The following is a 25,068-nucleotide window of genomic DNA, read 5'->3' as shown; positions in this document are numbered from 1 at the left end:
TTTGTTCATTAGCACTAGAACATTTACCCCACAGGTGCCATCAGATGACTTGATATTTACTACATCTTAAATTTGTATCCCACATAATTGAGGACAAGTAAACCAGATAGAAGTAAACATATAGTTGTCATAAACCATATGACAAGTAATCTATTTCACCAAGTAAACCACTTGTAGGCACTTCCTTCAGGTGAAATGTACAGGATAGTCAAAAGTCAGGAAATTTGATAACAAGAAAAGAAGTAACTTAACAGAGTAGATTCAATGTGCTTAAATTAATGTTCAAGTTTCTGGCTATCTAGTTTTTCCTTTGAAATGAGCTCATTATCAGAAGGAGAAGGATGATAACATTCCTCCATTTGATCGTTATTGCTACTTTTGCACTATTTTCCCACGGGATTGTTAGTCCCTTATTTGCCGATGACTGGTCTTTCAGAATGATATTTTAACAGACAGTTATGCCAAGGAATAACTTTCTTTGTCTCCTACTCCTGAAGTATTGCCCAACTATATCTTTTGTTGGATATTGAAAGGTAACAAATTCTGTTTGTAATATCTGTGGTTTGTTTTGCCTAAGTTGTGCCTTCTTGTTGTAAAACTCCACAACAATTGTTGAAAAGTAAACAAGTTAGGCTATTTGAATTCATACACAATTCTTTGAGGATTAATAGGAGTGGATAACTGCTTAGCCTACTGCGGAAAAAGATGCTCTGTCAAAAACATTTGCACCCATTCCAAACATTGCCTTTTCTTACTAAGCAATGAACTACATAGGGAGCTGCGGTAGCTGCTTTAAAGAAAATACTCATAGATACCCTTTCATGTAATTGCATCTCTGGTTATTATATCATGCAATTTTCAGAACATATCAATACCTGTTTTGTTGTGTTGATTCGCCTTTCATGTCCCCTTGTATTACAGTTTTTTCCCCCTTAAGTACACTTATAGTTGCACTCTTGGAAATGCAGCAGCCAATTTACATAATAAGCTCCTTCAAGCAGCAATGAGTTAATGATCAGATAATCTGCTTTTACTGATGTTAGTTGACAGACATTAATTATTGGCCAGGGTATTGTGGAGTAATTGAATAAAATAGGTGCATAATAAGTAAATGATTTCCAACAGGGTAAGCAATAATTTCGATATATTATACTCTACAGATTTGGGAAATACCGGAAAGAAGAAAAAATTGGAAAGCTTGATCGTAAAGGGTCAAACAAGGGCAAGCTGGAAGAAACTCATTCATCTGAAGATGAGCGGATACGAATGAGGCAGGAGCAAGAGAGGTATTGTAGTATATTTTTATCATAAGGATCTATCTGCTTTAATGCTTTCTGTAAACTTTTCCAAAACTTTTGCAGCGCTGACTCACTGGTGCAAGATGGAATGTCTCAAAGAAATGACAGCAGGTTTACTGCTTTTTATAATTCACCTTGCACACAGAAAGTAGCATGGATTGTGTTCATTATTTCATGACCATTGTACTTTCTCCTCACAATCTTTAATGGTTTGGAAGAAACATTGAGAAAATCTTATCCCTAGTTATCAAAGGTGGCTTTAATACCTTTTTAATATCTTTTTGAAACTCCTGGACTTTGGCTATGTTACAGTTGCTTATATTGATAACAAATACGCAGATACTCAAACATGTTTAGGGATTTCAGATTTTGAGATACTAATTAGGATTAAACTTCTCAATAATTTCATGGGATAGTCAGAAGTAATTCACCTGAGTGAGAAATGCATCATTGTTCCATGCTCAGATCTGAACTGCCTCAGAGATAGCCTGGCAAACCATTTGATCTTCATAACCAGCTTCTCCAGTAACTTAGGATGTTTTTTGAATGCTGATCTTGCAAACAAAGAGTGCATCTCATGAGAGAATAAAAAAAAACAACACTGTTGAATATACACGAATGATCAGACGAGATGATAGGATGAATTGAGTAGAACTGCTTCCCCTTTTGGGAAGCTGGTCAGGAAAGATAACAGAAATCACTTCTATCTTTTTATTTTGCATCCTGAATGCATTTGATCAAAGGCAGGCTATCAGATCCATGATAGTGGAACTTCACCAGCTTTCACTCATACTGATCATTGAAAAATCTTACCCAGCAAGTAGTAGGTAGTGTATGCTTACATATTCTTTTAATCTCTCCCTATGTGCTCCTGCATTTCACTCAAAAATAAAATATGTGGACACCGCGTTAGCGAAGGCACCAGAGTGTGCATCAAGTCATGATTTTGTTGCTCATTTCATAAGGCTGATACACTTGCTAGTCTATCTGTTTGCTTCATCTGACCCAAAGGGGAAATCTAGGACAGGTTTAACTAATAAACTTATTTTCTAAATGTGTGTGTGTGTGTGTGTGTGTGTGTATGTGTAAGCTGCTATGTTCATACTTTCTTTGAAGATTTCTCACATCGGAATTGCTTTGTGGTGTACAACAACTCTGGTTCTTCTGGTAACTTCTAGCAATGCATAATGCTATTGGAAGTGCCTACTATTGTGTCTATAATGGAATGCAGTTGATGGAATTGTCAGCTTCTTGTGTGGGTGATGCATTCTTCAAATTATTTTTCTTGCCAACAAACATTGTTATCTCCATCAGTCAGTTGTTTCTTAAGCTTTCGAGTCAAAACAACTTGAACAATCAGAAGCTAACTCTTCTCTCAACCACTTGATTTGTTTTCCTGCCTGCATGTTTACAGCATATAATGTACTCAATTTAGCCAGCAATAATCAATTTGAAATGCACAAGACATGTTGACATCAATCATCGCTGAAACCATTAGTTTTTTTAACAATTATCTGCCAGCATTTAAACAGCCAGCTTCATTAGTGACCTGTGCGGAAAGTCCAAACACATTGGATCTGCTGGTATGATTGCCAAATGATAATAATGTAACGTCTTTGTATCATTGGATCAGAAAGGATCCTACCCATGAAACAGCAGTAAAAGGCTTTGACAGACAATGAAACCATTGACACTACTCAGCCAACTGTCAAAACTACTGAGGACATTGAAAGTTTATAAAAGCGTTATGCGAAACAAATAAAATTGCTTTAAAAGGAGCCACTAACTCTAAAATTAAAATGGCGCCACTCCTCTGCAGTCTTACCAATTGCAGCAAGTTCTCACTCTGCTGCCAGATTCCATGCCGATTGCAGGAGGGAAGATAATGGCAAAGTATGGCCAGATGATTTGGGGTTTCTGCACATAACTGAGAAATGTTGGTGTTTCCCGGTAACTTCTCACCCACAGCTAATGCATGACATGGGTGACGTAGTTGTGAGGTTGTAAAGCCTGTTTATATTTTTATTTTAACTGAGGCATTCATAAATAATCCATTGATTTACAAGTTAAAAAGTCACATTTTCAGCACAGCTAGTTGCAAAATTCACTCTTATGAAATTAGCTGTGAGTTGAGATGCTACATTTGGTCTCACTCAAGGAATGGAAATTTTATTTGGATTTCTTTTTAAGCAATAATTTCTGCTTGAGCCATGCCAGAAACTGCATAATCACAGACTTAGGTGGGACTGCTGCAGTCTTTATGCTTGGTATTCAGAATAACGTGACTTTGGACTCTTACATATTCAGTTTCTGTATGTATATATGGATATATAATTTATGAATATGCAGGTCTAAAACATTTCTCTATCAAGAAAGGGAAAGGAAATGAAATTAAAGTGGTTAGATCTTCTAAGAGAGCCTTGGGTACAAAAGACCTAATAGGCTTGCTTACTTAAACACTGTGAGGTCAGCTATTCTTGCCAGTGAATCCATGGCCCAGCATGAGTACTGGAGAGGAGAGTAGTAATGCAAGAAAATTGAGGGAGAGATTTTTGTTCCTGTGGTTTTATAGAGTAGGGCAGTTTATTTCTACAATAGCTGCCTTGCAGACTATTAGTGGAATTTTTGAAGCACAGAGGGATAACATTGTTATGCACAATTCCCTTTTCTTGTTCCCAAACTTTCTCGTACTCCTAGGCCTGGAATCGGTTTCAGTTGTTCTCTTGACACCCACAACTGAATGATTTAAAATGCTTAATCAATTTGTTAGTTCACTTCAATTTCTGCTGGGATTTTGGTGTTGTTTTCTCACATCTGACACCATTTGTCTTAGATCATTAAAATTATAAGTATAATATTTGTTTTGTAGTACCTGAGATTTTAAAATTCAAATTAGTCAAATCAAGACAAAGCATGTCAAGAGTCTTGACACCAGAAGCATAGTGACACTTGTGGGCTGCCTGGCACAGCCTTCCCTGTTCTGATAGGACACAAACAGCACTTTTCACTTTTGTGAAGCTAACCTTTAATTTCTCAGATCACTTTCTTTCGAAAGTAAACTGATTCAGCAGTGTTTTTCGATTTTGTGCTGAGCACAATTCAGTGTTCCACTAATTACTCATTTAAAATTTTAAAAAAATATCATTTGACAGTTATATGAAGATTTGTAGATTTCCACTGCATTAGAAAAATATATATTCTTTCAAGTCCCTTCCCCATTATTTTTGCCCTCTAAGCAAATTTCACCTTGTGTGGATTGAATACTTCAGATGACCATATTTTTTCAGCAACTTTTGTAGAAGATTTTCTTTTGAAATCAAGGTTTCAGTTAGTTTGTACTTATCACCTCTAATCATATTATTCTGCCTTACCTTTGAGGGTATATCATGGTTTATGTTCAATTAACATTTATGCACTTGATGAATGTGCCTCTGAAGTTGTTCACTTGCACCTCCTTTCCATTTGGACTCATTCCACTGCCCTTCTCTTCAATTCTCCAAGTTTCCACATCATTTTGTAGCATCCATAAATTGAGAATCAAAGCCTCACTGGATGTATTCTTTGGCTAAATAAATGCAATGCACACAGAAGAGAATATTGTGTCATTCCAGTTTTTTGGAAGTTGTTCCACAGGATTTACACTTCAGTCACAGGACAAAGCATTATGTGAACATTAGAATTTCAATGGAGAAATTTCAGCTGGTTAAGTGGAAGTAAAGACAAAACCAAAGGACTCCTTCCAAAAGCAATTTTAGTCAAGGAACTATTTTCTATTGTTCTTGCACATGTGTAATTTTGGGAACTTAAATTTGCAGTAACTAGTATTTCCTCTATACTGTATTTTGCAAACATTAGATCTGTATTTTCCATATTTTTTAATTTGATTATTTTCAGAAAATGTAATTGCCATTTTCAAGCTGCAGATTCATCCTAATTACCATTTGCAATCTCTTAAATTAGACTGGGTTAAATTGGCTTTGCTGGGCAGCACAGCGCGAAGGGCCTACTCAGAGCTGTATCTCCATATTAATATATGTATTCAATTACACTGTTTAAAAAAAAGTAGTGGTCACAATAATTTCCAAAATAGATGACTCTATTTTTTGTAATGAAATTACTGATTTGAGATTAAATGTTTATCTACAAAAGTAATAGAAGTGCTCTAAGATGGACAAATTTTGTATAATTACTGTGGAGGTTGATAGATTCTGAATTAGTAAGGGTGTCAAAGGTTACGGGAGAAGGGAGGAGAATTCAGTTGTGAGGCTTAATAAATCAGCCATGATGATGGAGCAGACTTGATCACCTTAGTGGTCAAATTCTGCTCCTGTGTTTCATTGTCTTAAATCCAAAAAATAAATAAACATGCATTTGCTTGTTCCACCAGCATTACGCTCTGAAGAGTGGTAATTAAGTTAATCATAAGAATAATTATTTTTAAGGATGATTCCAAATGCACTGGTCGAATTTCAACCAGCTTTGTGAGTAGTGCCTGTTAAATCCAGGCAAAATTGGAAGGCTTGGTGAAAGATTTGGTGGATTTAAAATTCTGGTTCCATCCAGAAAATTAATCCCCACCCACCAAACCATCCATGCACCTTGTAAGATTTGTGTAAAACTGACCATTCAGAATATTTAGGAATGCTTATTCAATTGTTTTTGTTTTTTCAGTGGATGTGCTTTTAGTTAATTAAATGATAAAAACTTTGCTTTTGCTGATAAGTCCAGGGAGTGAACAAGTTGTTGGTCTGGAGTGAACATGCTCTTGGTCTGGGAGATGACACATTGTAGATCGGGGAGTGAACATATTGTTGGTCCAGAGTGGACAAGCTGTTGGTCTGGCTTTTAGTTGATTAATTGATAAAAATGTTGCTTTTGCTGATAAATCCAATTTTTTGCCATGTCAATAAAACTGCACCAAATTACCTCTCGTAAATAAATAATTCTTACTAATCATGGAAGAGATCCATCTCGTCTTTTGTCCCTCTGCCTCGATATTAAGTTAGTCATTTATCTTTGCTTGCCTCTTCACCCTGCAAGATTTTCCCAGTCACACATTTATCCAGTTCTTAGAAAGTTGTTGTTCATTTTGATTCCATATTCTGTCATGCATTCCATCATGCAAGAAACATTTTCTCAATGTCAGGAAAACAAAAGAGTTGGTCATTGTCTTCAGAAAGTAGGGTGGTACACATGCTCCTGTTCGTCTCAACAGAGAGAGTTGAGAGCTTCAAGCTCCTCAGAGCGAACATCGCCATTAGCCTGTCCTAGTCAAAACACATTAGCACCACAGGCAGGAAGGAACGCTCACTGGTAAATCTACTTCCTAAAAATGTTAAATAAATTTGGCACGTCCCCTTTGATGCTGACCAATTTTTCTCAATGCATCATAGGAAGTATCCTGTGCAGATCATCGTGCCTCGCTCTCAGGCGTGGGTAAGCATGCCCAACAAAAGTCACCAGTTGAAAAAGAACAAATGGTAATCCACAACAACACATTAGCGCAAAGGGTTTATTTAGTCCCAGGTGAAAAAAGTGTAAAAACTGCCCAAAAGTTGTGAAGTAAAAAATATTTACAAATAGACAAATGAAAACAAACATGCATATACAAAAATTTACAAATATACAGAGGCTTTCTCCACGACACACTTTGTCTTTATAACTTTTCAATTTAACTATTCACCAACAGTCAAATCCAGCCTCCAACCCTCTCTAGCAAAGCCAGACTGAGGATTTAAACCTGCTTCTACCTGGCCCAGAAGGCAGAACAGAAAAATCTGCTGTTGGCCTGAGAGTGTGGTGGGGTGGGGGTATTCATGTTTCAGATGCAGAATTGGAACATTTTAAATAGGGGTTCTAACATCCTACAGTTATATTCCACAACAAATGCCTCCATTAAACCCATAGATCAGTGTCTGCATGCTCAAATGAATATAGAAGAATAATGCCCTCCCCCCCCCCAGTGGTATTGTCTGTGTAAGGTGCTCTCACTAACCCAGGCATTATCTTAGGACACCCCAAAATGTCCCTTTGGTCTTTTGGGGCTGCCCTACTGTCAACAAGCCATTGTAATGGTGTGAGTGAAAATACTTTTATCTGTTTGGAATGCTTGTGTCTAGAATCCTTATAAACTAGTAGAGCACATTCAGTGAAGGGATTGTTTTGATTAGCCAATCTAGCAATTGCTTTACTGTTGGGGTGTGTAAATGATGAACTCCCAAGAACTGCATTATGGGAGGGCAAAGTTTGTGAACTACTGAGGAAACTAAACTAGACCAGGGACGGAACGAGGAGGACTGATTAACCAGGCAAAAGTGCAAAGCTAGCAGGAGAATTAGCATTGCCAATCTGTTTTGTCACACAGATGCATCATTGCTGGGTATGACATCTGATCTGCTCATCCTTGCAAAAAATTGTAGTAAGTTTTAGACATAGGTTAGAACATTATGGAAACCAGCTTCCTCTCCATGGACTCTGTCTATGCTTCTTCCTGCCTTGGTAAAGCAGCCTGAGCAATTAAAGAGCCCACCCAAAATGGATATTCTTTCTTCTCCCCGCCTCCCATTATGCAGAAGATGCAAAAGTCTGAATGCAGGAACAGTACACCAGGGTCAAGGACAGCCTCTACCCCACTGATACAGGACACTTAAACAGATCGCTAGTACATTAAGATGGACTCTTGACTTCACAATCTACCTTGGTATGATCTTGCAACTTGTTGTCCAACTGCCCTGCACTTTCTCTGTAATTGTAATGCTATTCTGCACAGTTGCGCGACCTCCATGCAATGTTGTAATTAATTGATCTGTATGAATGGTTTGCAAGATGCATTTTTCACCATACATGTGAAAATAATAAACTCATTTACCAATACTTATAAGAATTACATTCCAGATCATCGTAGTCCATTATGGAATAAATTGTTTTTCTTCCTTCTCCTCTGGATTTTTTTGAAAGTCTTCTTTGTGCTTTGTCCTCTGGAAATAATTTTTTTCTATTTTACTCTTTCAAAATTTGATTTTGAACATCCCCCTTGATTCTCTTTATTCTTCTGTGCTTTAAAGAGAAATCCATTATTTTTCACCCAACATTTTCCCCATCCTGTTCCAGTAAATCTCTTCTATATATTTCCTGAGACCATGACAACCTTCCTAGTTTGTTTTGCCAGGATATGACTGTTGCATTGCATCATGACATTGATTCATGAAGCTAGCCTGCCCTAACAGTCACCATATTTTACCCTCGGCTGTCAATAACCTACATGGAGGCCCCTTTGTTTCTAAACCCCAGTAAAACTACGTTTGGTTCATATTGTTCTCCTTGATCTTATCAACAATGAATCCTTTCACACTTCTCGGAAAGTAGCTTTATCTGCATATACCTGCTCACTCACAACACACTGGAGGAACTCAGCAGGTTGGGCAGCATCCGTGGAAACGATGAGTCGACGTTTCGGGCCGGAACCCTTCATCAGGACTGTAGGGGGAAGGGGCAGAGGCCCTATAAAGAAGGTGGGGGGAGGGTGGGAAGGAGAAGGCTGGTAGGTGACAGGTGAAAAACCAGTAAGGGGAAAGATAAAGGGGTGTGGGAGGGGAGGCAGGGAGGTGATAGGCAGGAAAGGTGAAGAAAGAATAGGGAAAACACAATGGGTAGTAGAAGGTGGCAGAACCATGAGGGAGGTGGTAGGCAACTGGGGGAGGGGGCAGAGTGACATAGGGATAGGGGAGGGGAGGGGGAGGGAATTAGCGGAAGTTGGAGAATTCTATGTTCATACCAAGGGGCTGGAGACTACCTAGACGGTATATGAGGTGTTGCTCCTCCAACCTGAGTTTAGCCTCATCATGGCAGTAGAGGAGGCCATGTATGGACATATCTGAATGGGAGTGGGAAGCAGAGTTGAAGTGGGTGGCTACTGGGAGATCCTGTCTGTTTTGGCGGACGGAGCAGAGGTGCTCGACGAAGCGGTCCCCCAATCTGCGTCGGGTTTTGCCGATGTAGAGGAGGCCGCACCGGGAGCACCGGATGCAATAGATGACCCCAACAGACTCACAAGTGAAGTGTTGCTTCACTTGGAAGTACTGTTTGGGGCCCTGAATGGTGGCAAGAGAAGAGGTGTAGAGACAGGTGTAGCACTTGCGCTTACAGGGATAAGTGCCAGGTGAGAGATCCGTGGGGAGGGACGTGTGGACCAGGGAGTTGCAGAGGGACTGATCCCTGCAGAAGGCAGAGAGGGGTGGAGAGGGAAAGATGTGCTTAGTGGTGGGGTCCTGTTGAAGGTGGCAGAAGTTGCGGAGGAAAATATGTTGGATCCGGAGGCTAGTGGGGTGGTAGGTGAGGACAAGGGGAGCTCTGTCCCTGTTGTGGTGGTGGGAGGATGGGTTGAGAGCCGAAGTGCGGGAAATGGAGGAGATGCGGGTGAGGGCGTCATTGATGACAGCAGAAGGGAAACCACGATCCTTAAAGAAAGAGGACATTTGAGATGTCCTGGAACGGAAAATCTCATCCTCGGAGCAGATGCGGCGGAGATGGAGGAACTGGGAATAGGGAATGGCATTTTTGTGTGTGGCGGGGTGGGAAGAGGTATAGTTGAGGTAGTTATGAGAGTCAGTGGGCTTGTAGAAGATGTCAGTGGACAGCCTGTCTCCAGAGATGGAGACCGAGACATCGAGAAAGGGGAGAGAGGTGTCCGAGATAGACCAAGTGAATTTGAGGGCTGGGTGGAAGTTAGAAATAAAGTCGATGAAATTGACGAGCTCAGCATGGGTGCAAGAAGCAGCACCAATGTAGTCGTCAATGTACCGAAGGAAAAGTTGGGGAGCAGTACCAGAATAGGTGTGGAGCACAGACTGTTCCACATAACCAATGAAGAGGCAGGCATAGCTGGGGCCCATGCAAGTTCCCATAGCTACACCCTTGGTCTGAAGAAAGTGGGAAGAGCCAAAAGAGAAGTTATTGAGTGTGAGAACCAGTTCCGCCAACCGGAGGAGGGTAGTGGTGGTGGGGAACTGGTGAGGTCTATTATCCAGAAGGCAGCAGAGGGCTTTGAGGCCTTCTTCATGGGGAATGGAGGTGTATAGGGATTGGACATCCATCGTGAAAATGAAGCAGTTGGGACCGGGGAACTGGAAGTTATTGAAGACTTGGAGGGCATGGGATGTATCCCGGATGTAGGTGGGGAGAGACTGAACTATGGGTGACAAAATGGAGTCCAGGTAGGCAGATACAAGTTCGGTGGGACAGGAGCAGGCAGGAACTATGGGTCTGCCAGGACAGTCAGGCTTGTGGATCTTGGGGGGGGAGGTAAAACTGAGCGGTACGGGGTGTGAGAATAATGAGTTTAGTGGCTGAGGATGGAAGGTCTCCGGAGTTGATAAGGGCAGTGATGGTGCGGGAGACAATGGTTTGATGTTTTTTGGTGGGGTCCTGTTCCAGGGGTAAGTAAGAGGAGGCGTCAGAGAGCTGCCGTTTGGCCTCAGTGAGGTAGAGGTCCGTCCGCCAGACTACTACAGCACTACCTTTGTCAGTGGGTTTGATGGTGAGGTTGGGATCATTGCGGAGAGAGTGGAGGGCAGTGCATTCAGAGGGAGTGAGGTTTGAATAGGAGAGAGGAGTGGTGAAGTTGAGACGGTTGATGTCTCGGCGACAGTTGGAGATAAAAAGATCGAGTGCAGGTAGAAGGCCTGGGCAGGGTGTCCAGGAGGAGGAGGAGGGTTGAAGACGGGAGAAGGGGTCCTCAGTAGGGGGAGGGGAATCCTTGCCAAAGAAGTAGGCTCGGAGACGTAGGCAACGGAAGAAGAGTTCAGCGTCATGGTGGGCCTTTGGTATGAACATAGAGTTCTCCAGCTTCTGGTAGTTCCCTCCCCCTCCCTTCCCCTATCCCTATGTCACTCTTCCCCCTCCCCCAGCTGCCTACCACCTCCCTCATGGTTCCGCCTCCTTCTACTACCCATTGTGTTTTCCCTATTCTTTCTTCACCTTTCCTGCCTATCACCTCCCTGCCTCCCTTCCCCCACCCCTTTATCTTTCCCCTTACTAGTTTTTCACCTGGAACCTACCAGCCTTCTCCTTCCCACCCTCCCCCCACCTTCTCTATAGGGCCTCTGCCCCTTCCCCCTACAGTCCTGACGAAGGGTTCCGGCCCGAAACGTCGACTGATCATTTCCATGGATGCTGCCCGACCTGCTGAGTTCCTCCAGCATGTTGTGAGTGTTGCTTTGACCCCAGCATCTGCAGATTATTTTGTGTATACCTGATCACGTCACTAGTCTGTCTATATCCTGAGAAATTTCACGAGAATAGAGGCATTGAGTCAGACAGCACAGAAACAGGCCCTTCAGCTCAATTGGTCCATGTTGACCGTCTAAACTAGTCCCATTGCTGGATCTTGGCCCATATCCCTCTGAACCTTACCTATCCATGCACAAATCCAGGTACTCAACCCCTTCCTCCTGAGAAACTTCATTTGAGCTATAATCCTTTGCAAATTTTGAAACAATAGTCAAGATTTTAATGAGGAATAGCCTCCCAACACAGTCTGCTCAGGAAATTCCACCCACTCTTAAAATTACTCTTTATTACTGCTCAGTGCTCTTTATTTTTTAATCAATGTCCTTGAGGCTACTGTTCCTTTATTTCCATGGATTTTAATATTATTTATACTTTTGCTGTATGTGGTGCTTCATGAAATATTTCTTGAAAGTCCATATACAGAGCTTCCCTTGTCAACTCTTCTTCCTTACTTCATCACATAATTAAATCAGGCTAGTTACAGATAATTATTCTTGAAGAAATTTCAGTTGACTTTAATAGAACATGGGACAGTACAGCACAGAAACAATGCATCAGCCCACGGTGTCAAAATCTATTGCAATACTGTACAAAGCACAAGAATTCTTAAATCAGGAATCTTTGTATACATTATACTGTTCACTTATAGTCCCGTACATGACTTATTGTGTGAGGTATGGGGAAATACATACAAAACAAATACAAACTCAATTTTTCTACTCTAAAAGAAAGTCATACGAATTGTAAATGAGACAAGTTATTATGAGCCAACCAATCCACTATTTAATCAATTAAACACTTTAAAATTCAGAGATTTCGTAGATTTTAAAATAATACAAATTATGTATAAAGTAAAAAATAAACAGCTACCACAAAGTATCCAAAGGTTGTTTAAAATGAGAGAAAGTCAACATGATTTGAGAGGAACATGTATATTTCAAAAACAAAGGATAAGAACAAATGTAAAAAATCATTGTATTTCAGTCAGAGGGGTGAATCTATGGAACAGTTGTAGTGAGAATTTAAAAACATGCACCACACTTAAGTTAAAAAAATTATTTAAAAATAATTTAATGAACAAATATAAAATACATGATTTAAAATGAATGGGAGTAATGTAAATAAATGATACTTGGAATTGGATTTTGTGTTAAAATATTATGAAATTTTTTGTTTTGATGTGATGATTGACGCCAAATATGTTATATAAGTAATAAGCTGTAGCTTCAGCCTACACCCTCTCGGTCTGTTTTTAAAGAATATCTGTGATTTTTTGTTGCATCTTTGTCCTATGAAATCACCGTTGAAAATGATGCTTTTTGTTATGTTTGTACTGACCGAAATAAATTTCATTCATTCATTCTTTCAGCAGTGGTGCCAATTTACCTTTGGTAAGTGCCCATACATGCCTTGTATCCTCCATCCACTGCATGTTCATGTACTGATTTAAATGTCTCTGAAGTGCTACTATCAAAAAAGACAAGTTGTCTTGCAAGTCTCCCTTAAATTTGGCTCCGTCTAACCTTAAAAGCTATTATTTGACATCTCACCTTAGGGGAAAAAAGGCTGTATGTAATCTATCTATGCCTCTCATAATTTTGTGTAGTTCTATCAGATTTTAGCCTTTATTTTTCCACGTGCCTTTTAATTTTTGACCTGAGCTACCAACCATTAAAGTTTCTCCTTGGGCAGTATTAGGCTGGTGGTTCTGTAGTTATCTTGGAGGAAACTGGAATTCACTACAATGGTGAGCAACGGATGATTAAAGGCTGAGAGTGATATATAATTGGATCGTAAAGGAATCAAAGGATGATAAGAGTGGGTTTGAGGCAAAGGATCTGAGTAGTCCTGTTTCTATCAAATTTTTGGTTAGTTCTGTAACATTTATTTTCACATAATCTATGAAAGATTGGACTATTGTGGCTAGAACCTTTGTAATTCTTCTCTACCCATTTGCCTCCACCAAACCTCCTGGCAAGCCTCCCTTTCTTTAATGTTTCCTGTCCCATACCATTGCAAGAATTCGTCTCATTCATGAAATATGTACTATTTATGCATTGTAGGAAATTCTTCTGAATTTCCTTTTGTTTCAGACATGTTAGTTCAGTAAGCAACTGCATAGCTGTGTCAGCAGTCAGGGAAGTGCAAATGCAATTTAGAAAATTGCATTGTTCAGTCCCACAATGGTTATTTAGTCTAGAGTCTACCTTGTTAAAGTTCAACATTAATAATAAAAAAAAACAAATCCAGTAAATCATGGAGATGTAGTTAAGCAGTTCACCTTGGAACTTTTATGGCTTTGAATTATTCCCAGTGGGGACTTAGGTAATTTCCCACCTCTAAACTGGTGTTTATTTAAATCATGAGTGATATGGTATTGAATTGCCATGTTTTGTATTGTAACTGCCTTCAATCTCATGTTTATCATCTAAAAATGATTTAATCTTTATTTTATTTCCCTTCCTCCATTGCAAGTTAATTCAGATTTTAGGAGTACAGTTGAGTACCATATTGTGAGACCAAGCCAATTTAGTTTTCCAACAAATTCTGCTATGTTGCTTGGAGTTCATCTTTACATCACAAGGGCCTGAAGTAAGGAAATTTAGCAGTATTCTTTGAGTTGAGAAGTGTTCCAGGGCTGCCCAATGACTTCCTTTAAACCAGGGGTTCCCAATCTGGAGTCCACGGTATTATTTGGTGGTATTGGTGCATGGCATAAAAAACAGGTTGGGAACCCGCGCCCCCCCCCCCTTAAAGTTTAAACTGTACAGTTTCTTATTTTGAAAATGGACATTTTGTGCACAGCTCTGTCCGGAGCACAGCACTGTGAGGAGTCTATATCAATGATTTGGATGAAAATGTACAGGGCGGGCTCAGTAAGTTTTCAGATGACTCTAAAATAAGTGGACACATACAAAATGCCTGGGCAACTCAGCAGGTCAGGTAGCATCTATCGAAAAGTGTAGCTTCGATGTTTCAGGCGGAGACGTGTTGAAGAATCTCAGCCAAAAGCATCGACGGTTTACTCTTTTCCATAGATGCTGTCCGGCCTGCTGAGTTCCCCAGCATTTTGTGTGTGTTGCTTGGATATCCAGTATCTGCATATTTTCTCTTGTTTCTAGAATAAGTGGTGTCATTGAAAATGAAGGTGGTTAACAGGATTTACAGAGAATTTTGATCAAAGTAAGTGGGCTCAGGATTGACAAGTGAAATTTAAATTGTATTAAAGATTCAAGACGGTTTATTATCATTCCTCAGTACATGAATGTAAAGGAGAATGAATTGATTGTTATTCTACACCTGCTGCAGCATTAAAAAAACAAAGTAAGCGCAAAGAACACGATAAAACAAAAATGCACAATTAATACAGTGCCAATTAAAAAGTATTCACACCCCTTGGAAGTTTCATGTTTTATTGTTTTATAACATTGAATCACAGTGGATTTAGTTTTGCTTTTCTGACACTGATCAACAGAAAAACTTTCTTGCATGTCAAAGTGAAATAGATCTCTAGAAAGTCATCTAAAACAATTAGAAATTTAAAACACAAATTAATTGATTGCAAACAACAGGAATTCTGCAGACACTGGAAATCCAAGCAATACACATCAAAGTTGCTGGTGAACGCAGCAGGCCAGGCAGCATCTCAGTTAGTCCTGACGAAGGGTCTCGGCCTGAAACGTCGACTGTACCTCTTCCTAGAGATGCTGCCTGGCCTGCTGCGTTCACCAGCAACTTTGATATTAATTGATTGCATAAGTATTCACGCCCTTTAATATGACACACCAGATCATCACTGATGCAGCCGATTGGTTTTAGAAGTCACAAAATTAGTTAAATGGAGATCACCTGTGTGCAGTCAAGGTGTTTCAATTGATTGTCATAAAAATACTCCTGTATCTGGAAGGTCTGACTGCTGGTGAGTCATTAACCTGGTAAAAACTACACCATGAAGCCAAAAGAATATGCCAAGCAGCTCTGCGATAATGCTGAAAAGCACAGGTCAGGAGATGAATGCAAGAATATTTCCAAGTCACTGAATATCCCTTGGAATGCAGTTAAGTCAATCATCAAGAAATGGAAAGAATAAGGCATAGCTGTAAGTCTGCTTAGAGCAGGCTGTCCTCAAAAACTGAGTGACCGTGGAAGAATGGGACGAGTGAGGGAGGCCACCAAGAGACCAATGACAACTCTGGAGGAGTTACAAGCTTCAGTGGCTGAGATGGGAGAGACTGCCCGTGTGCTTTTCCAGTCACAGCTATGTGGGAGAATGACAAAGAGAGAGGGATTGTTGAATAAAACTCACTTGAAATCTTAGTTAGAGTTTGCCAGAAGACGTGGGAGACTGAAGTCAGCTGGAAGAAGGTTCTATGGCCTGATGAAAACAAAATTGAACTCTTTGGTCAACAGACTAAACGCTATGTTTGGTGTAATCCAAACACCGCCCATCATTAAAAACACACCATCCCTACTGTGAAGCATGTTGTGGGCTGCATCATGCCATGAGGATGCTTCACTGAAGCAGGCCCTGGAAGGCTTGTGACGGTGGAGGGTAACATGAATGTACCAAAATACAGGGAAATCCTCGAGGAAAACCTGATGCAGTCTGCAAGAGAACTGCAACTTGGAAGGAGATTTTTTTTCCCAGCAAGACAATGACCCCAAGTCTAAAGCCAAAGCTACACAGGAATGGCTTAAAAGCAACAGTATTAATGTCCTGGAGTGGCCACGTCAGAGATTGGACCTCAATCCAACTGAAACTTTGTGGCTGGACTTGAAAAGAGCTGTTCACTCACAAACCCAATGCAATCTGAGAGAGCTTGAGCAGTTTTGTAAGGAAGAATGGGGAAAAATTTCAGTGTCCAAATGTGTAAAGCTGATAGAGACCTATCTACACAGACTCAAGGTTGTAATTGCTGCCAAAAGTGCATCTACTAAATACTGACTTGAAGGGGGTGAGTAACTTTGGAATCAATTATTTTGTGTTTAATGATTGTAATAAATTTAGACTAATTTCTAGAAATTTGCTTTCACTTTGACACGAAAGAGTCTTTTCTGTTGATCAGTGTCAAAAAGGCAGGTTAAGTTCAACGTGATTCAATGTTGTAAAATGATAAAACATGAATACTTCCAAGAGGGGGTGAATCTTTTTTATAGGCGCTGCATAAATATGAAAGCAATGCTATAAAAAAACAGTGTGCACTCAGCTGTAATATGCATAGACTAATTGTATGTGCATAAAGTGAAGCTCGGTGATGCGTATGTACTTGTAATCGGGATTGGTGAGTGGGTTAATGTGTGGAAGAGTTGATCAGCCTGACAGCTTGGGGGAAGTAACTGCTTTTGAGTCTGGTGGTGCTGGCGTGGGATGAGTGGTAAGTGTTCCATTGTGTGATGACAAATAAGCTGGGATATTCACAGCGAATGATAGGCCCTTTAAGAAGTGTTGTAGAATAAATAACCAAATGGTGCAAGTACATGTTGCAGAGAGACACTGTGGTGAAGGACACTTCTGGCATGCCGGCCCTCATCAGTCAGGGTACTGAGTACAGAAATCGGAATGTTAAGTTACAATTGTAGCGAGGTCTCATTTTGGGATACCGTATGGTGTTCAGTTTTGGTCACACTGTTGCAGGAAGGAGCGCGTTAAGCTGGAAAGAATGCAGAGATGACATGTGGGGATGTAGCTGTGTTATGGAGATAGGCTAAGCAGTCTGGGACCTTTTTCACGGAAGTGTAGAATGACAGGTGACCTTATAGAGATTTAAGAATGATGAGGGGTATAGATATGGTCAAGGTGCACAGTTTTTTTTCCAGGCTTTGGGAATCGAGAACTAGAGGCCAAAGGTTTAAGGTGAGAGGGGAAGATTTAATAGAACCTCCTGAGCTCCCAGAAGACGTGATTAAGGTGGGTACATCAGAAACATGTAAAAGGCACTTGGGCATATACAGTACATAGATATGAGAGGTTTAGATGGATATGGATCGAATGCAGACAAAAGGGATGAGGTTAGATGGGTATTTGGTCGGTCTGGACCAGTTGGGCCAAAGGGCCTTTTTCATGCTTTGTGAGTCTGTGACAATGCACAACATGTTGCAATGCTTGTTTCACCAAAATAAAATTGGAAACTGCTGGAAAGAGTTGGCACATTAAGCAGCATCTGATAAGAGAAAGAAACCACATTACTTGTTTGGAATGTATAAACAATTTTTAGTCTTTTGCTGTCTGAACCTTTGTTATTTTTGGCAAGTAGACAGTGGCCAATCAGAGGTTCGGAGTGAAAGAAGAAGTAGATCACTCAGGTCGGTGAGTGTGCATTAAAGAGCAGCACTTCACTGGAGTTTCGGCATTTGAACAGCGACCAATCAGAGATCAGGATTTATTTGCAAGTGCAATTAGAGTAAGGCAGGGGCAAGCGGAGCAGCCTTTGTTGTAATGGACAGTTTTAGTGTGGAGATTTTGAGCTTTGAGGCCTCAGCGAGGAGAGGCTTAAGTGAGAGAAAGCAAAAAGCTGTAGGAATATTTGGTGTTTTTTAATTTACTTATTGTTTCCTTCTTTATAATTGCACAGTTTGAGCAGTAAGGGTGCCACGCAGGATAGTTGAATGCCCCTCTTGCTGGATGTGAGAAGGCAGGGAGACGTCCGGTGTCTTTGACGACTACACCTACAAGAGGTGCATCCAGCTGCAGCTTCTAACACTTCGCATTCAAGAGTTGGAGCTGGAGCTGGAAGTGGATGAGCTCCAATCACAAACAAGAGGACATCTGCAGATGCTGGAAATCCAGGCAGCGCACACAAGATGCTGGAAGATCTCAGCAGGCCAGGCAGCATCTTTGGAAAAGAGTACAGTCAACGTTTTGGGCCGAGACCCCCCATCAGGACTGAACGAAAAGATGCGGAATCAGAGCTTACTCCGACTCCTCATCTTTTTCTCCAGTGCTGAAGAGGGTCTCTGTCCAAAATGTCAACTGTACTCTTTTCTGTAGATGCTGTTGTGGATGAACTCCAACTCATTTGGGGGGCTGAGAAGGTGGTAGACAGGAGATATGGAGAGACAAGGTGCAGAACACAGGAAACTGACTGTAGCCATCCCCCTCAACAACAGATATACCACTTTGGATACTGTTGGGGGATGGCCTAGCAGAGGAACCTCACAGGCTTAGAAAGGGAGGGGGGAGAAGAGGCGAGCTGTGATGATAGGGGACTTGGTAGTTAGAGGAACAGAAAGGAGGTTCTGTAGACAATTCCTAGATGGTGCATTGCCTTCCCTCATGCCAGGGTCTGGGACATCTCAGTTCGAGTCCTCAGCATTCTTAAGTGAAAGGGTGAGCAGCCACAGGTTGTGATCCACATAGGCACCAAAGGTTCTGCAAGCATACACAAAATGCTGGAGGAACTCAGCAGGTCAGATAGCATTGGTGGTGGGGGGGGGGGGGGTCGCTGCCCAAAACGTTGACAGTTTATTCATTTACATAGATGCTGCCTGACCTGCTGAGTTCCTCCAGCATTTTGTGTGTGTTGCTTTGGATTTCCAGCATCTGCAGACTTTCTCATGTTTATCATTTTCTGTAAAGTGAATTCAGGGATTTGGGTGCTAAGTTAAAGCACAGTGCCTTCAGGGTTGTAATCTCAGGATTGTTACCTGCACCATGTGCTAGTGAGGCTAGAAATAGGAAGATCATACAGTTTAACATGGGGTTAAGGGTATAAGGTTTTTGGATCAGTGGGCTCTCTTCCAGGGAAGGTGGGACTTGTACTGAAGAGACATTTTGCACCTAGGGTGGAGTTAATATTCTAGCAGAAAGGTTTGCTGATATTGCATGAGGAGTTAAACTAGAGTTGCAGGGGACAGGAACCAGACTGTCAGAACAGATAGTGGAGTAGTTGTGGAGATAGATGCCAAAGTCAGAAAACAAAAAAGTTGAGCATGGTAGGACTGAAGTTCTGAGTTGCACATATTTCAGTGCAAGAGGAAAGGCAGATGAGCTCGGAGCAGAAAGCAACATATGGAATTATGATGTTGTAGCCATTAGTGAGATTTGGTTACAGGATGGGCAGGACCTCGGGTACTGTTGCTTTCGACATGATGGAGCTGGAGGGATTAAAGTAGGAGGGGTGGCATTACTAGTCAAGGAAAATGTCACGGCAGTGCTCCATCAGAACAGACTGGAGAGCTCATCCAGTGAGGCATTATGGGTGGAAATGAGGAATAAGAAAGATATGACCAGGTTAATTGGGCTATATTATGTACCACCCAATAGTCTGCAGGATTTACGGGAACAAATTTTTTGAAAGATGAGACTGTGGCAAGAAACAGAAGGTTATTATAGTAGGAGATTTTAACTTTCCACATATTGACAAGGACTCCCATACTGTAAAAGGACTAGATGGGATAGAGTTTGTCAAACGTGTTCAGGAAAGTTTCCTTCATCAGTATTTAGAAGTACCAATGAGGGAGAGTGCAATACTTGATCTCCTATCACAGAATGAGACAGGGCAGGTGACAGAAGTAGCGTAGAGGAGCACTTTACATCTCATGATCATAGTGCCATTAGTTTCAACGTAATTATAGGTTTGGTCCTCGGGTTGAGATTCTAAATGTGATGGTATCGGAATAATTTGGCAAATGTGGACTGGGACAGGCTATTTTCTGGTAAAAGTGTACTTGGTAAGTGGGAGGCCCTCAAAAATGAAAATGTTGAGAGTGCAAAGCTTGTATGCGCCTGTCGGAATAAAAGGCAAGGATAACAGGTTTAAGGAACCTTGTTTTTTGAGAGATATTGAGGCCCTGGTTAAGAAAAAAAGGGGGTTCATAGCAGGTATAGGGAGGTAAGAACGAATGAGGTACTTGAGTATAAGAAATGCAAGAAAGGAATCAGGAGGGCTAAAAGAAGGCATGAGGTTGCTCTAGCAGTCAAGGTGAATGAGAATCCTAAGGGCTTTTATGGATATATTAAGAGCAAAAGTATGGCAAGGGACAAAATTGATCCTCTGGATGAACATAGTGGCAATCTATGTGTGGATCCATAAGATATGGGGAAGATCTTGAATGGATCTTTTGTATCTGCGTTCACTTGGGAGATGGATACTGTGTCTATAGGTCTGAGGCAATGCAGGAGTGATTTTGTGGGTCCCATACCGATTATGGAGGAGGAAATGTTTGCTGTCTTGAGGCAGATTAGGGTGGATAAATCCACAGGTCATGACAAGGTGTACCCTTGGACCTTGTTGGAGGCTAGTGCAAAAATTTCAGGGGCCCCTTGCAGAGATATTTAAAACATCTGCAGCCATGGTGAAGTGCCAGAGGATTAGCAAATAGTTAATGTTGTTCCATTGTTTACAAAAGACTCTAAGAATAAGCCAGGAAATTATAGGCCAGTGAGTCTGACATCAGTTGTGGGAAAGTTATTGGAAGGTTTTCTAAGGGACTGAGTATTTAGACCCAATTTCCCCCGGGATCAATAAAGTATGATTAGACAGGGACTGATTAGGGAGAGCCAGCATGGCTTTATGCATGCTAAGTTGTATATATCCAATCTTAGAGCTTTTCAAAAAAGTCACCAAGAAAGCAGATGTTGTTTACATGGATTTTAGCAAGACCTTTGACAAGGTTCCACATGGCAGATTGGTCAGGAAGGTTAACTCGCTTGGCATTCATGGAGGAAGCCATGAATGGTTGTAGATGGTTGCCTTTCTAACTGGAAGCCTGTGACTGGTGGTGTGCCACAGGGATTGGAGCTGTGTTCATCGTTGTTTGTTGTCTTTATCAATGATCTGGATGATAAAGTAGTAAACTGGACCAGCAAACTTGTGGATGACAGCAAGATTGTGGGTGTGGTGGACTGTGAGTAAGACTATTAGAGCTTGCAGCAGGAGCTGGACCAGCTGGAAAAAATGGGCTAAAAAATGACAGATGGATTTTAATGCAGACAAATGTGTGGTATTGTACTTGGGGAGCACCAACATCTTACACGTTGAGAGGTAGAGCACTGAGGAGTGTGGTAGAACAGAGGGATCTGGGAATACAGATCCATAATTCTTTGGAAGTAGTGTCACAGATAGATAAGCTTGTAAAGAAAGCTTTTGGCACATTGACCTTCATAACATCAATGTATTCAGTACAGGAGTTGAAATGTTATGTTGAAATTGTGTAAGGTGTTGGTGAGGCCTAACTTTCAAAGATAGATTTAATGTCAGAGAAATATATACAATACACATCCTGAAATGCTTTTTCTTCGCAACCATCTACGAAAACAGAGGAGTGCCCCCAAAGAATGAATGACAGTTAAATGTTAGAACTCCACAGCCCCCCTAGCTCCCCCCTCCCATGTGTAAGCGGCAGCAAAGCAACAATCTCCCCTCCCCCACCAGCAACAAAAAAGCATTGGTACCCACCACTGAGCACTCAAGCGTGCAGCAAAGCACCAACAAAAACACAGGCTTGCAGTACCCCAAAGACTACTCATTCACCTGGTATTTGACATACCACAGGCTCTCTCTCTCCCTAATAAGGGAGAAGGAGGTTCTCTGTTTCACAGCGAGAGGGGAAACATAACAAACAACTCACTGGTTATGATGTTAAAAGTCCGTTGCCTCGGTTTCTCCGAGCTTTGTGCCCAAAGATCTTGGGTCTCTGGACACACAGCCAGAGATCTTCCGTCTCCCACAACACACTGATTTCCTGCCAGGACACTGACCTTTCGGCCTGCCCTTCTCCAGAGCCATGGGATCCCGAAACTCCGAAGGTGAACTAATCTCTTAGGCTGCATCCTTGGCATATCGAATAACAGCCAGTCGTGAAACCCGAGAGTGGGTCCCATTCCCGCAAAGAACCGAAGTCAGCGTATAACTCCAGGTCAGGGAATTCAAAAGAACCCTGAAAGGGAAAAATAGAGATAGTAAAGATGGAAATAGAGCTGTTTCTGAGGTGCAAGCAAAGGAGTCGCAGTTAGACGCCAATGTCTCCTCCTAATTTGAAGCATTGTGTGCAGTATCAACCACCTCCCTGCAGGAAAGATGTAAATAAGATTTAATGAGTGCAGAAAAATTTACAAGGAAGTTAGGACTTTGGGACCAGAGTTATAGGGCAAGGCTGAATAGGTTAGGACTTTTATTTCCTATAACCTGGAATATTAAGGGGATGTTTAACAGTGGGACAACGCAGATTAATGGTTCGGCACAGATTAGTGGACCAATGGGCCTGCCTCCGTGCTGTAGTCTTGTATGATTCTTAGTTGGTTTACAACCAATTAAGTGATATTGAGATGAGGTACAATAGAATGGTTAAAATTTGTTACTCTACTGGGCCTGACCAAGGCAACACAAATTGTTATCTACTTAATCCCACTAACCAACATAATGGACACTCATTGGATTGCCCTCACATAGGTAAAACATATTTATTTTACTGAATTATTTCAATGTATGATTTGGCTAAAGTAAAATATGAGGGAAATTTGAAATCTGTTTTCTGTGTGTAATGCTGAGATTTCATGTCGTATTGTTTGAATATATATTGTACATGGAGGTACATGATAGAAGTTGGAACTACAGGGGATCAACAGATTTTTTTAGAATATTTTCATCAAATCTTAGAACTGCTCTGGTGACTTTGCATTCACGATGAGTTACATTTTGACTCATCAGTATATTTTCCCTACCACACTTTTCACTGATTCCCTCCAGCCATTTCTTCTGGGCCCTCCTAGGTATGAAGACATACCAAATGTGCATTTATGTAGTGTTCATTGGTTTTCAGAAATACTTCAGGCCACAGTGGAGATGGAAACATCTTTTTAGACTTAATGTTTGGATTAACTTGGATCAATAAAAGATGGGCCACAAAAGAAAAAGAGCACCAATGGATCATTGAAAATTTAACTGTTCACAGTTTTGGAAATGGTTTTATTTATTTCAGGGAAGTTGCCTACACAGGCACAGCCAACATTTAACTGCCCACCTCTAAGTCCCATTGAGAAGCTGGTGGTGAGCTGTTCCCTGATCTACCACCATCCTTTGCTACACACAAAGTTGTTAGGAAGAGAGTCCAAGATTTTGACCTGGGGACTATTATGTACTTCCAAGTCAGAATGGTCTGTGGCTTGGAGAGCAACTTCTTGGTGACCATGTCCCCATGCTTTTGCTGTCCTTTTCTCTTTAGTTGGCAGAGGACTGGAATTGGCAGCTGTGGTCTAAGGGATCGTGGTGAGTAGTTACAATGCGTCCTGTTGATAGTTCAGACTGCTGCTACTGCTACAGTTGATGTGAGTGAGTGGCTATGGAAGTGGGCTGCCATGTCCTGTCTAGTATCAAGTTTCTTAAGTGCTGACCAAGCTGCACTCAATCATGCAAGTGGGGAGTATTCCAACACACCCTTGAGTTGAGCCTTGTAGACAGTGGACAGGTTTTGGGGACTTTGGAGATGAGTTACTTGGTGAAGGATTGCTAGCCCCTGACCTGCTATTGTAGCCACATACTGCTTATGGCTACTCCAGATTAGTATCTGGTCAATGGTAACCCCTGAATATCGGAAGTGAAATGTTTTATCTCTATTACTAACCAGCCCGACTATTTATTTCTTAGCCCAATAACTGTCTTTCACTTGTACCCTTTTTTCTCACTTGAAGCTATTACTTGTTTTTTCAGTTAAACCAGTCAAAAAGCTTGATTGACTGCTATTGCAATTAAGTGAGCTGAGATTGTATGCCGTTTCAGTGAGAGATGAAGAAGAGTTGACATTTCATAATCTTTGTTGCTTAGATGCTTTTGGCAATTGATGTGTTATATTGAATCTTTGCAGCAATAACATTGTGTTGAGAGAAGGTACATAGATCCCAGGGATGAAAATGGATTTTTGTAAAATTTTGTTTCATGGTCAAGGAAGCTATCAGCCTTGATAATTGTTAAAGTCAATGATCATTTCACCTTAAATGATGATAAAACAATGCCTTAAAGGGAAAATTGACAGCAACATACGAAATGGTGGAGATGCAGTATTCATCCGGAACCCTAGATCAAAAGCCTGAGTTCAAATCTTGTAATGGCAGTTATTAATAATTTGGATTTTTTTTCCCAAAATAAATGCATTCATTTAAAAGTAATCACCACAAAACCACCAGTTTGTCTTAAGAAAGAATCCATCTGGCTATCTAGTATGTTTAAGCAGAGGAAGTGTTCAATCCTTACTGGGTCTGAACTGTCTTTGTAGGCAGGCTCACATAGTGGGTTATTTTTTAAATGTTGGAGCAATACTGTCAAATGTTGAAATCTGCCGTATTTATAGATTCTGGATTCTTTGTGGTATTCAACTGGGTCAGTCAAGAGCTGTCCAAGCTTTTCCTGGAAGCTCGGTGTTCAGCTCCTTGGGTACATGCTTCCTGTCCGTGGCATTGCTTTTTCCTTTATTTTGACTTTAACTAAATTATATCATTTCATCCTTGTTTAAGACTTTGCCCAGGAAATGGATAAGGTGCAAATAAACA

General features: G+C 41.0%; 1 protein-coding gene across 5 annotated transcripts in view; it reads left to right on the top strand.

Moving 5' to 3' along the window:
* Positions 1-25,068, top strand: part of pard3aa (par-3 family cell polarity regulator alpha, a) — an 883,471-nt gene that overhangs the window by 757,573 nt on the left and 100,830 nt on the right. For all 5 annotated transcript variants that reach the window (XM_063044362.1, XM_063044364.1, XM_063044363.1 and 2 more), the window contains one exon: positions 1,161-1,286. In XM_063044362.1, the coding sequence (XP_062900432.1) occupies positions 1,161-1,286 (126 nt within the window). The remainder of the gene's footprint in view (positions 1-1,160; positions 1,287-25,068) is intronic.

Source organism: Mobula hypostoma, chromosome 3 (assembly GCF_963921235.1).
Source record: "Mobula hypostoma chromosome 3, sMobHyp1.1, whole genome shotgun sequence".
Classification (NCBI taxonomy): domain Eukaryota; kingdom Metazoa; phylum Chordata; class Chondrichthyes; order Myliobatiformes; family Myliobatidae; genus Mobula; species Mobula hypostoma.
The sequence above is the reverse complement of the archived record's forward strand: the minus strand, read 5'-3'. Positions and strand labels throughout refer to the sequence as shown.